The sequence below is a fragment of the Epinephelus moara genome, chromosome 10 (assembly GCF_006386435.1).
Source record: "Epinephelus moara isolate mb chromosome 10, YSFRI_EMoa_1.0, whole genome shotgun sequence".
In the NCBI taxonomy this organism is placed as follows: domain Eukaryota; kingdom Metazoa; phylum Chordata; class Actinopteri; order Perciformes; family Serranidae; genus Epinephelus; species Epinephelus moara.
In genome coordinates, this window is record NC_065515.1 from 2,218,199 (window position 1) to 2,230,796 (window position 12,598).

The 12,598-nt window shown below is 42.2% G+C and overlaps 1 protein-coding gene and 1 pseudogene across 2 annotated transcripts in view; one reads left to right on the forward strand and one right to left on the reverse strand.

Moving 5' to 3' along the window:
- sgta (small glutamine rich tetratricopeptide repeat co-chaperone alpha) overlaps positions 1 to 1,465 on the forward strand; it is a 12,768-nt gene extending 11,303 nt beyond the window's left edge. For both annotated transcript variants that reach the window (XM_050055581.1, XM_050055582.1), the window contains 2 exons: positions 818 to 941; positions 1,190 to 1,465. In XM_050055581.1, the coding sequence (XP_049911538.1) occupies positions 818 to 929 (112 nt within the window). In that variant the 3' untranslated portion in view covers positions 930 to 941; positions 1,190 to 1,465. The remainder of the gene's footprint in view (positions 1 to 817; positions 942 to 1,189) is intronic.
- Positions 1,466 to 3,457: 1,992 nt separating this feature from the next.
- On the reverse strand, positions 3,458 to 6,126 carry LOC126397079 (tripartite motif-containing protein 16-like; annotated as a pseudogene).
- Between the last annotated feature and the right edge of the window lie 6,472 nt (positions 6,127 to 12,598).

Below are 12,598 nucleotides of genomic sequence, written 5' to 3' on the forward strand. Positions count from 1 at the left end.
TAATAGGTCAACAGGAAAAAGGTCCAATACTAACAAGCTGAAAGGGGGCATATCTCCACCTATCGTAGAGGAGTCGCACACACTTGGCTCAATAACAGACGAGTCCTGTGGCACATCAAATCCACCCTCGAGGGTCCCTAGATTTAGATTCCTGGGAACCCACATCAGCGAAGACTGAGAGTGGACTATAAACACTGCTGTGGTGAAAAAGGCCCAACAGAGACCAGACTTCCTCAGGACGCTGAGGAGGACCAACCGCTCTGCAAAATTACCTGAGTCTTTCTACAGCTCAGTGAAGAGCATCTTGACGTACTGCGTCACGGCCTGGTGTGGGGACTGTTCAGCTGCAGGCAGGACGGCTCTCCAGAGGGCGGTCAACACAGCACAAGAATTATTGGACCCCCCCGGCCCCCCCTGGAAGACATCTACAGGTCTCGCTGCCACAGCAGAGCCTCACCCCTTTCACCAGCTGTTCACACTGCTGCCCCCTGGAAGACGCTACAGGGCCCTGAAATGCTGCAGCTCCAGATTGAGGAACAATTTTTGCCCCACAGCCAAACACAATCTGAATTCTCTGCCCCAAATGTGTCGGTATGTGAGCGTGTTGAGTGAATGACACAGTTTTCTTTTATGAGAGAAAGCAAATCTCTTTGTGTCTGAACATGCAATGATGATAAGGTGTTAATTCACCCCCTCCTGTGCTTGTATACTGGGACAAGGACAGAGGACCAATTAAACGGCCCTCTGCTCATGTCGGCCTGTAGAACGATACATAACGAGTTGTGAGGTTGATGCGTCGGTGCTGTTTGTGTTGCAGAGGTCAGCAGTTTGCTCAGCAGATGCAGCAGCAGAACCCCGAACTCATCGAACAGCTGAGGAGTCAAATCCGCAACCGAACGCCCAGCGCTGGAAACGAGGAGCAGCCATGACACTCAGATACAGTAAATGTTTATTAATATAACCTGATAGAAAATAACTATGATGAATATATGAGGTCATACTGGGAAGACATTAATGCAGCTGTTTCCTAAATACCTGCTGTGTGAACGAATGGAATGAAATGTCCAAAAATGGTATTAAAATGTTCAGATTTATTATTAAAAAAAAAAGTTAATTAAAGGTCTGGAAAAGAAAAAAACTACTAAGATGTCCCACGTGATTGATGTTTCACTTCCTGTCTGTGTTTCAGGTTGGACACGTTTGTGTGTGAAGAAGAAGAAGAAGAAGAAGAGTTGATTTGAATCATTTCTAACTCGAAGGACTAAAAGGAAGTTTTTTGTTTTTTTTCCCATCACTGAATAATTCCTGCACGAGAGAACGAGGAGCTTCATTCAGTCACCAAAAACTACAAACACCCACTTCCTGCGGCTCTGTGTGGTTTTTAGGAAGAACATTTTGACTTTAACACTTTGATATCAAACACAGATGAATTCTAATAAATCAATAAATCAATAATTCTCTAATAGGAACCTGTTAAAGAGAACTTTCTTCTTAAAACTACACAGTGTAACTTTAAATGTGTTTGTCCAGGACCGTGTGTGTGTGTGTGTGTGTGTGTGTGTGTGTGTGGCAGGTTGAGCTGTGAGGAGGCAGAGAACTGTTCAAACACAGTTTGACAATTAAAAAGAGCATCTCAACATTTTACACCCTCCTCCCGTCTGACGTCTGCTCATTATTCACTTTTCACTTATTTAGTTTATTCATATTTATTTTCTATGCCTCTGCGTCTGCGATAGCCGTGGCCGGAGGCGTTAGGTTGCTGGTGTCCATACGCCTGTACGTCTGTCTCATTCTCAAGAACACCTTCAGGGAATTTCTTATAATTTGGCACAAATGTTCACATAAGCCCTGTTTCCACCGAGCAGTTCAGTTCAGTTTGGAGTTGTTTCTGTCTCCACAGTGAAAGTTGTGGATGGTCCCAACAGAAGCGTTCCTTAGCGTCCCCATGTTTGGTCCCCCCTCTGTTGGGGTACCTAGCACACAGATCTGGTACTAAAAGGTGGAGCTAGAAACCCTGCAGTCTGATTGGTCAGTAGAGGACGGTCACTCTGGTTTTATGTAACCTCTGTTCATACATCAGTAAACTACAACTATAAAATGAAAGAGAAAAAATAACTTCATTCACTGGGCCGACTGCCGGCAACTTTTAAGGTGGAACGTTAACTTGTAATGTTACTCAATGCATGAGTTGATGACGTGAATCCATCAGCACACCTTAAATTTCACTGTGACAACTTTGACCATCACTTTAGTTTTTATATGACACACACTTTTAGTAATGACTTTAAAAATATAGATTAATTTGGAGCGGATTATGTGAAGGTCATATATTCTAATCCTCACTTCCTGTGGGCTACAGCAACACTAAACCCCTGAGCTTGCCTGAGAAGGACTAAATGCACAAAGCTGCTATTTTTAAATATCCCATGGAGAGAGACTCTCACTGCAGCCTGTTCTATTTTGTTCTGAAAATGTGGGCGTGCAGCCTCGTTCTGTGGACGATAAACCAGGTGCAGACTTCCATCTGTGTCACCGCTGATGAGGAAATACAGCGAGTGCTGGACGGAGCAGTGAGTGACAACAACCCCGCCCACATTTAAGAGGACTGTCTGAACAGACCCAGGGTCTAGGTGCCATGTCTGAAGGCTTACTGCTGGTTCCAGAGGGACTGGACTGAAAGGGTTTGGTGGAGACGGGGCTTTAGACTTAATGAACTGATTAGAATTTGGCATCAGGTCACTGTGACCTTTCATCGAGAGGCTTGAAAATGTACAACTAAAGAATTTGACGGTCCAGTGTGTCAGATTCAGTGTCGTCTATCACTGAGGATTACAGATTACAGATTACAGATTACAACCAGTTGAAACTTCTCCTGGTCAGAATTCCTTCAGTGTTGATTGTTGAGGAGCTGAATTATCCTCAGAGGTCTCTTCCTCTCAGAAACACACACACCAGCTGATTTAAACCAGTAAAAACTCTGAAGACGTTTCACTTTTAAAAAATCTGAGTTTTTCCGATGCTGTTTGTCACAGAGGAGTTCTGGGCTACTGTAAAAACAAGGTGGTGCAACGTGGCGTTCTCCTTGGACCAGGACCTGCTGCCTGTGTAGACAATAACTCAGGATGCACCGATTTCAAAATTCTGGGTCGATAGCCATGTTTGTTTATATGTTGTTTATTTTGTTTTTGGTGTTTATTCCCCCCCTTGTTCCAGGTAAACAAAGAAATCTACACTGTAGTAAAAACATAACTGAACTGTTGAAAAGTAAAAACAGTTCTTCATTTCACGACCTTTAAATGAGCACAAATTCAATAATACCTGAAAAACATCTTCAAAACTTTTTTTTACCACAATCGATCATAACGCCCTCTGTAACATCCTGTTTACGTAGCTGTAAAAACGACGACACATTTCTCCTTTAAACAGCTGATTTATTCAAGTTTCTCATCAAAAGCTGTATTTTACAAGATTACACTGAACACGAAAATGTTGTAATTTACCTCTGCCTCGTTCTCATTTTTACTGAGTAGAGCTTGAAGGCATCATAATATATTAGTAATTGTATTAATGTGTCCCTCTGTGTGTAGCTTCCCAGTTGGAGCAGTAATAACCCTGCAGCATCACTCAGTATGTGAAGCTGTTACATCGTAGCCTGTGATTCAGTCGGCGCTGTCATCGTACAGTCTGCTGACATCACACATGATGTCATACCCAAGTTTATTAGATCCATGTGGCACAGTGTAGCTGCACTAAACTGAGAAGATTAACCAAAACACAGCGATTCTTATTTTCAGGTGATTGAACACTAAAGAAAACACACTTATTATATAATATTCAATTTCTGACAATATATCCCCCAAAATCCTACACACTGGAGCTTTAACACAAAAAGCACACACTGGAGAAAAGTGAAAAATAAATCAACATCATTTCTTATGGGAATTTAGTTTGTTCTTGTTTTCTAACAAAGCAAAGACTCATTTCATGAATTGAATAAACCATGTGGTGATTAATAGGATCAGAAAACAGGAAAACAATTTTCTTTGCTCTGATCTTTACAGAGCCCAACTTCATTTGTTTCTGCTGACAAACTTGTGTATTTGAAGCGTTACCCACTGACCCCATGAATCATATTTTAGAGTGCACCTAAAGAAACTCAAACATTTACACAACAACTCAGGAGAAGATGTCAAAGTCCCGCCCACAATGTTTGACTGACAGCTGATCTCAGTGCAGTGAAGAAACGCCACAACAATCAGCTGTCAGCAACAAACATGGAGACTAAAGACAGAGTTTAACCCTTAAATGACTTCTGACTATTTCAGTTCACACAACTCTGCAGTGGATCCAGAATAAATAAGGAATAATCCAGGATAACCAAGTCCAGCATAGAGAGGCTGAGTGAATGTGGTCTGGACTCTGTGGAGGAGAGTCATGGTTTCAGAGACGCTGTAGAAGGACAGAATACCTGCACTGTGATCCAGGTACACTCCTACTCTGGAGGACCGAGGACCTGAGACAGGAGTTTGGACTTTGTTGTGATAAAAGTTATAACTGTTATTGTCACAATGTAACGACCAAGATTTGTCATTTCGTCCAAATACACTTTCACCCCCCCCCCCCTGCTCTGCTGATATTCTTGTATGTGACTGCTACATAAACTCCTCCTCTCCACTCCACCTCCCAGTAACAACGTCCAGTCAGACTCTCTCTACTCAGGACCTGACAACATCCAGTGAATCTGTCTGGGTGTTTAGAATAAGACTGGTGTTGACTCATTACTGTCACTTTCCTGTTCCCCTCAGATAATAACAGGCGTGTGTGTGCTGTGTTTGGATCCAGTGTGATGTGACGTGAATATCTGAAGAACTCAGCTCTGGTCTTGGGCTCTGGTTGTGGCAGTAAAACATCCACTTCAGTCCCTGTCAGTGAGACGTTTGTCCATGTGTCCCTCAGAGCGTCCTGTAGTTTATCTCTGACTCCTGACACAGCCGCTGTCACGTCCTCAAAGTAGCGGCGAGGACGGATGTTGATGCTGGATGAGTGTGTGGCTTCACTGAGTGCTGACAGTGAGGGGTAGTTGTGTAGAAACTGGTTGTGATCCTCTGTGTGTGAGAGCTGCTTCAGCTCAGCGTCTTTCCTCTTCAGCTCAGTGATCTCCTGCTCCAGCTTCTCCTGAAGCTCTTTGACTCGACTCACTTCAGTTTCCTGCTGCCATCTGAGCTGCTGCTTCACATCAGAGCGTCTTTTCTCCATGAGACGGATCAGCTCAGTGAAGATCTTCTCACTGTGCTCCACTGCTTTATCAGCAGAGCGACTGATAGCCTCCACCTCCTGTTGGAGCAGCTTCACATCTTTCTCTGTGTCCTGGATTCTCTGCTGGATGTTTTGTCGACTCCCCTCCAGCTCTCTCTGCCTCTCAGTCCTTTCTGCTGCAGCTGACACTGTGTCGTGGCCTTTATGTTCATCCACAGAGCAGAGATAACAGATACACTGCTGATCAGTGCGGCAGAACATCTTCATCACCTCATCATGACGAGAGCAGATGTTCTCCTGCAGCTTCTTGGAGGGCTCCACCAGCTTGTGTTTCTGTAATGGAGCCGAGTCACGATGAGGCTGGAGGTGTTTCTCACAGTAAGAGGCCACACACTGCAGACAGGACTTGAAGGCTTTCAGTTTCCTCCCAGTGCAGACATCACAGGCCACATCTTCAGCTCCAGCATAGCAGTGATCAGCAGGAGCAGCTTGGAGTCCAGTCTTCTTCAGTTCCTCCACTAAATCTGCTAACATGGTGTTTTTCATCAGGACAGGCCTCGGTGTGAAGCTCTGCCTACACTGAGGGCAGCTGTAGATTCTCTTCTCATCCTCTCCATCCCAGAAGCTTTGAATACAGTTGATGCAGTAGCTGTGTCCACAGGGAAGAGTCCCCGGATCCTTCAGTAGATCCAGACAGATGGAACAAGACAAGGTTTCTCGGTCCAGCTCAACTCCTCGCTGCGCCATTTCACCTCGTGGCAGTGACTGTGTGAGTTTCACTCTCTGAGAAGTGAAAGTAGTTTGAGCTCTGATCTAAACATCATGTGTTCCTGCAGTGAATGCAGCCTGTCAGCTCTCTCACGTCACCACCATGTTGGTTCCACCCATCCTCACAGTGTAGATGTGAAGGGGAGGGAACAGAGTGGAGCTGGCTGTGTGTGAGAGCAGGAAGAGGAGGGAAGGCTGATTCCAGGACGACCAGCAGCACTTTGAACTTTGTTTCCTTCTTTCAAATAAAGCCTCAGTTCAACATGTGAAAACAGTTTGCAGTGGTTAAATCCTGGTTGGCTCCTCCATGTGTCTCTGACTCGTCCTCAAAGCCTGTTCGCTTTTCTTTTCCTGGTTAAAAGCAGCTGAGTGACGACAGGAAGTGATCAAACTAAACTGTCATCAAACAGCTGAGTTCCTGTTGAATCATTTTCTCTCATATTTAATGATCCACTGTGAAACATCTGTGACAAAACATTTCAGTTTCAATGGGCCTGAAACAAACCTGCATTTATTCACAGCTTCAGACGGCAACACGTTCTTACACAGGGCAAATACCACAGTGTGATACTGCAGCACAGGTACTGATCAGGTTCTTATTTGTCACTGCTGCTTTTTGATTTTCCTGTAACAGCTGTACTGACACTGGAACATCACATGTTCACTTTGTTTCCCTTGATTTAACCGTACGTTGATTTCACTGCTGCTCAACTTGTTCTTCTTCTCCTTTGTTTGGTGGCATCGCTCCAGTTTCCTGCTTCATGTGTCACAGTCTTTGCACACGGCACCACAGCTGTCCTTATATAGTGTTGAGGGGGCGTTACCTGTGCTAACAGGTGACTGATGGTCACTCAGCACACCTGGGTCAGAGCACATCTGGATGGTTAAGAACGTTTGGTGCATCTGGAGTCGACTTGTCTGACTGTTTTCTTTTAACCCTTTGAAACCTGGAGCCACGTCACTTTTCTTGTTCTGCTTTCAGACAAATATTTAACAGTCAAACTCTTCTGTGTCAAAGTCCAAATCTTTTAAGTTACCACTGAACCTGATGCTGTCTTTTTCCTTTAATCTGACTTGTTGGCAAAATGTAGACCAACCTAACTCACTGATTGCTTCATCAAAGCTCCCTCTGCTCCTGACCTTTATACTTCCCTGCAATATTAGTGACTAAACAAAGTGTTGGCGACAGCAAACTGGTGTCATGTCTGTGTGACCACGCTGTTTGAGTGAGGAAAGTTAAAGGACAGAGAGCGACTGACAAACGCTCTTCTGCTCCAAACATCAACACTGGACTTTGTGGCGTCTGAGGAGGAAAAGTGCGTCAGTTCTGCTCTCAGATCAGTGTCACATTTTCTCCATCAGCTTTGTTTGAGACCCTGGAATGAAGACAGGAAGAAAAGACTTTGTCCATGTTTGTTTGTTCATCGTGTAAAGCTTCAGTTTGTTCACACATCCCATCAGTAAAGTCTGTTCAATGATTTCATGTTCACGTTCACTTCATCCACACAAGAATCTCAGCTGTGTACAAGAAGAGAATCAATCATCTGCTGATTGATCTGATATGGATCGTCAATAACAACAACATCTGCTCTGCCAAACAAATAGTGTGCTGATGGATTTGTTTCCACAGAGAACAAAGTGTGGAGGATAAAGGAGCTCTGCGGCGTTCTGTCTTCACAAACAACAACGTACAAACACATGGATACAAAGAGTGATGAGACGTTTAGAGCCCAGAGAAGCTGACGTTATTTTCATGCAGAGAAATGTCACTTCATCTCAACAACCGTCATCATGAGCAGTGAGAGCCTCCATGGCTGAACACACACAGGAATATTGGGATGAACTGAAACGTCCTCAGTCTTGATGACAATGAGACAGATTGTTTTGTTTGGACGAGCCCATCTATTGGACGACTCTGCTGCTTTTCTTTCTCCTTTAACGTCTCGCTGTCGACTTTTTGTTCAACATCTCGCTGTGATTTTTGACGGCTCCTTTAAATGTGATCAACTCATCAGTTCAGCTGTCAAACCAGCTTTTTCCACTTCAGACTTGTAGCTGAGGTAAAGGCCTGTCTCTGTCCCAAAGATCTCCACAGAGTTCTTGGTGCTTTTATGACCTCTCTGCTGTGATTCTTTGTGTGTGGGCGGAGCTCAGTCGTCACCTCGTCGTCTGCACTTATTACAAAACGCAGCCGCTCGTCTTCTACCTGGAGAAAGAAAAGGGGATCCCATGAGCCCAGTGTGGGCCTCCCTCCACTGGCTTCCTGTCCGTTTTAGGATTGATTTTAAGATGTTACTGCTGGTTTTGAAGCTTTGAAACGGTCCACCTTATCTAGCAGAACTACTGTATTGTTGTTTATTGTTTATTTAGGATCCCCATTAGTTGTTACCACAGCAACAGCTATTCTTCCTGGGGTCCACACAAAAGACAAACATTCAACATCACATTACAAACAATTCACAATGTCAAAAACAAATGAATTAAAGCAGATGGAATAAGTAGTCCTCTCCCATTCATGTCAACTAAACAATACATTGTAAAAACGGATCATAATGAGCAGGCTGGTGTGTACAGCACAACTGCCCAAAAGTACAATGCACAGTGAAAAACAGATCCGACTGCTAATCTGGGTTAAATAGTTTGTTCCAGTTTGACATAGCCCTGTATACTACAGTTTTCTTTAAAGCATTGCTTTTAGGGAAAGGTAATGTGAAGCGTCCCATGAGGGCATGTCTGGTGTCATAATAATGTCTGTCATTGGTGTGTGTTAGCTGTGAGTATAAGTAGCTAGGTTTTTTTAAGGCACAAATATTTCTCACATACTGGACCAGGCTGTGTGCCAGTCTCTCTTCCACCTGCTTCCATGACAGTCTGCATGCATCCCTTCCACACTGTCTGTCATTGAGCAGTGAAGAGCAAGGCGGGCAGCTCTGTTTTGGACGAGCTGGATCTTATTAAGCTCTTGTTTTGAGGCACTGGACCAGATTGCTGGACAGTAATCGATTTGGGATAAAACTAAAGATTGAATTACTTGTTTAATTTTTATTTCTGTTAAAAAATAAGCGTTTCTTCCGATTATTGATGTACTTCTTCTCATTTTGGCAACTATATTGTTAATATAGTTTTAGAATGGTTTTCATCTTACCTCGCTGGTAGAGGCTTTAGTGTTTTTGCAAACCAGATTATGTCCGAAACTAAAGACTTGTCATGCGGGGTTCCACAGGGTTCTGTTTTAGGTCCTATTTTGTTTCTTTTATATGTGCTCCCTCTAGGACAACTAATTGCACAGTATAACCATATTTCTTACCACCTTTATGCTGATGATATCCAGCTATACTGTACATTCAAGCCCACCGAGTTCCATAAATTATCGTCCCTGATAAATTGTCTGTCAAACATCAAACAATGGTTAACTGACAATTACCTACAGTTGAACTCAGATAAAACAGAGACATGAATTATTGCCCCTGACAGTAGTGTATCACAGATCAAACAACACACTGGTGCGTTAGGTCCATCTGTTCAGCCACACCTCAGGAATCTAGGCGTTATTTTTGACTCAGCAATGTCCTTAGAGTGCCACTCCAAACAATTAATTAGAAACTGCTTTTTCCACCTCAGGAACATATCCAAACTTAGAACCCTTGTTTCAAAGGTAGAGTTGGAGATGATCATTCATGCTTTTATATCATCTCGCCTCGACTACTGTAACAGTCTTTTTACCTGTCTAAATAAGAAAGAGCTTGACCGTCTTCAGGCAGTCCAGAACTCTGCTGCAAGGCTTTTAACTTGCACGAGCAAAAGAGCACACATTACACCTGTTTTAGCTTCTCTTCACTGGTTACCAGTAAATGTTAGAATTAATTTTCAAATTTTAGTCTTTACTTTCAGAGCCCTACACGGACAAGCTCCTTCTTACATCTCTGACCTAATACACCTGCACACTCCCACTCGCAGTCTAAGGTCTTCAGGTCAGATGCTGCTTGTAGTTCCATTTACCCACTTTAAGTCCTGTGGAGATTGCTCCTTTCAAGCAGTAGCACCCAGACTGTGGAATGCACTGCCTCTCACCTTACGTTCCTTAAATTCAGTTGGTATGTTTAAAAAGCAGCTGAAGACATTTTTATTCAAACAGGCTTTTAGCTAAATGAGTGTTTATGCCCCCATATCTCCTTTTCTACCTCCCTAGCTATCACCATGTTGTGAAGCACTGTATGACTTTATTCGTCTGTATCGTTGTTCTCTTGTATCTTTTATTTACTGCTATTGTGTTTTTACTGTTACTGTTATTGTGTAAAGCACTTTGTGATTTTTATCTGTGAAAGGTGCTATATAAATAAAATTTACTTACTTACTTACTAATGTGAGTTGAGCAGGAGAGTGTTCCCTCTAGTGCCACACCCAACAATTTGGCCTCTTTAACCTGCTCAGTGGTTTCCCCTTGCAAAGAGATGGACAGCTCTTGGTCTGTTCTTAGAGCATGCCTGAAGCCAAATATCAGACATTTGGTTTTAGAGATGTTCAACTTTAGCCTATTTTCGGAAACCCATTCAGAAACCAGCATCAATTCTGCTTGCAGCATTTCATTAAGGCGCTTTGTAATTTCTGCTGACACATACATTGTGCTATCATCAGCGTACATTGCTGTGCATGCATTTTTTAATACATATGGTAGATCATTTGTAAATATGGAATATAAGAGAGGTCCAAGGCTGCTGCCCTGGGGAATTCCACATTGTAGTGCTTTAATATTAGACAGGGTACCATTAAATGAAACACATTGTTGTCTATTGGATAAATAACTTTTCATCCAATTGATAGCTGAAATTGTGAAGCCGTATGCAGATAGTTTGAGGAGTAGTAGCTCATGGTCTATAAGATCAAAAGCTGCACTGAAGTCCAGCAGTACAGTACCTAGCATTAACTTTTTATCAATGTGTTTTAAAAAGTCACCTGTTAATTGTGTTAAAGCCGCACATGTTGAATAACCTACCTTATATGCACGCTGGAATTCTGAGTTGATGTTATTGTTTTCCGAGAAGTATTGCTGAATCTGTTTAAATACATTACACTCCATCAGTTTGCTTAAAGCAGGTAAAATGCTAATAGGTCGACTGTTTGGTCCAGTAAATGATGCCTCGCTATTTTTCGGAAGAGGAGTAACCTTTGCTATCTTCCACTTTTGTGGATAAAAAAATAAAAATATGACACAGAGGCTTTGCCACAATCCTAGATGATATCTGTAGTAATTTAGAATCCAGATGATCATAACCACAGGGTTTATTATATTTCAATGACAAGAGCAGTTTTTCTATTTCTACTATATTAGTATTGATAAAATCAAATTCACATTTTTTGTCATGCATAATATGTTGTTTAATTAGTGACTCAGACAGCTTACCATTCACTGGCAACATCTGATTTCTCATTGTATCCACTTTACCTATAAAATAATCATTAAAATAATTAGCTATATCTTGAGGTTTGGTAATAAATCCACCATCACATTCAATAAATGAGGGAATTTTATTAATTTTATCTTTACCCATTATTTCATTAAGGGTTCTCCATAACGTTTTGCTATCAGCTTTTATTTCCTCCATCTTGGATTGATAATATTTCTTTTTCTTTTGTTGATTCATTTTTGTGACTCTGTTTCTATCTTCATACTCCAGTTAGAGCTCTGAGGTCGACCCATCAGATGATCCTGGATGTTCCCTGAAGTACACACAAAAACAGTGGCGATGGAGCCTCAGCTCAGCTGTTCAGATAAAAACTGCTGCGACTACAGAAACCTTTAAATGGCTACTGAAGACCCGCCTCTTCTCATTGGCGTACGATTGATTCCAGCCTGACAACTTAAATTGATTTCATCCTCTGTTGTGCTGCAGTTTGCTCTGTTTCTTTTCTCTTCTCTTCTTATTGTTGTTTGCTTCTGTTTTTATCTGTTGTTTGGATTTTAGGACTGTTCAGCATTTTGGTCGACTGCTGCTGTTTTTTAAATGTGCTCTACAAATAAAGTTTGACTTGACTGGACAGGAAGGAGCGCCACGCTCTGACAAAGAATCCACTGCTTCAACTTAAAACAATTCAAGGCAACAGTTTGCATCCATCTTTTTAAATAGTTGCAGCTCTGCTCTTACAGAGTAAATACTCTGAGTCTTTTATCATCTGACAGACTCACTTTAGTTCAACCAACATGATTTGCTTTGACCTCGAAATACTCAAGTTGAACCAACTTAATATTTATCCAAAGGTTATGCTGATATTTAATGCTCTAACTATTTTATTCAAGATGTTCTAATTGTTCTAATTGATTATCAACATGTTCACAACACTGTGTTATTAATTTCATCAATGATATTAGTAATTGTATTAATGTGTCCCTCTGTGTGTAGCTTCCCAGTTGGAGCAGTAATAACCCTGCAGCATTACTCAGTATGTGAAGCTGTTACATCGTAGCCTGTGATTCAGTCGGCGCTGTCATCGTACAGTCTGCTGACATCACACATGATGTCATACCCAAGTTTATTAGATCCCTGTGGCACAGTGTAGCTGCACTAAACTGAGAAGA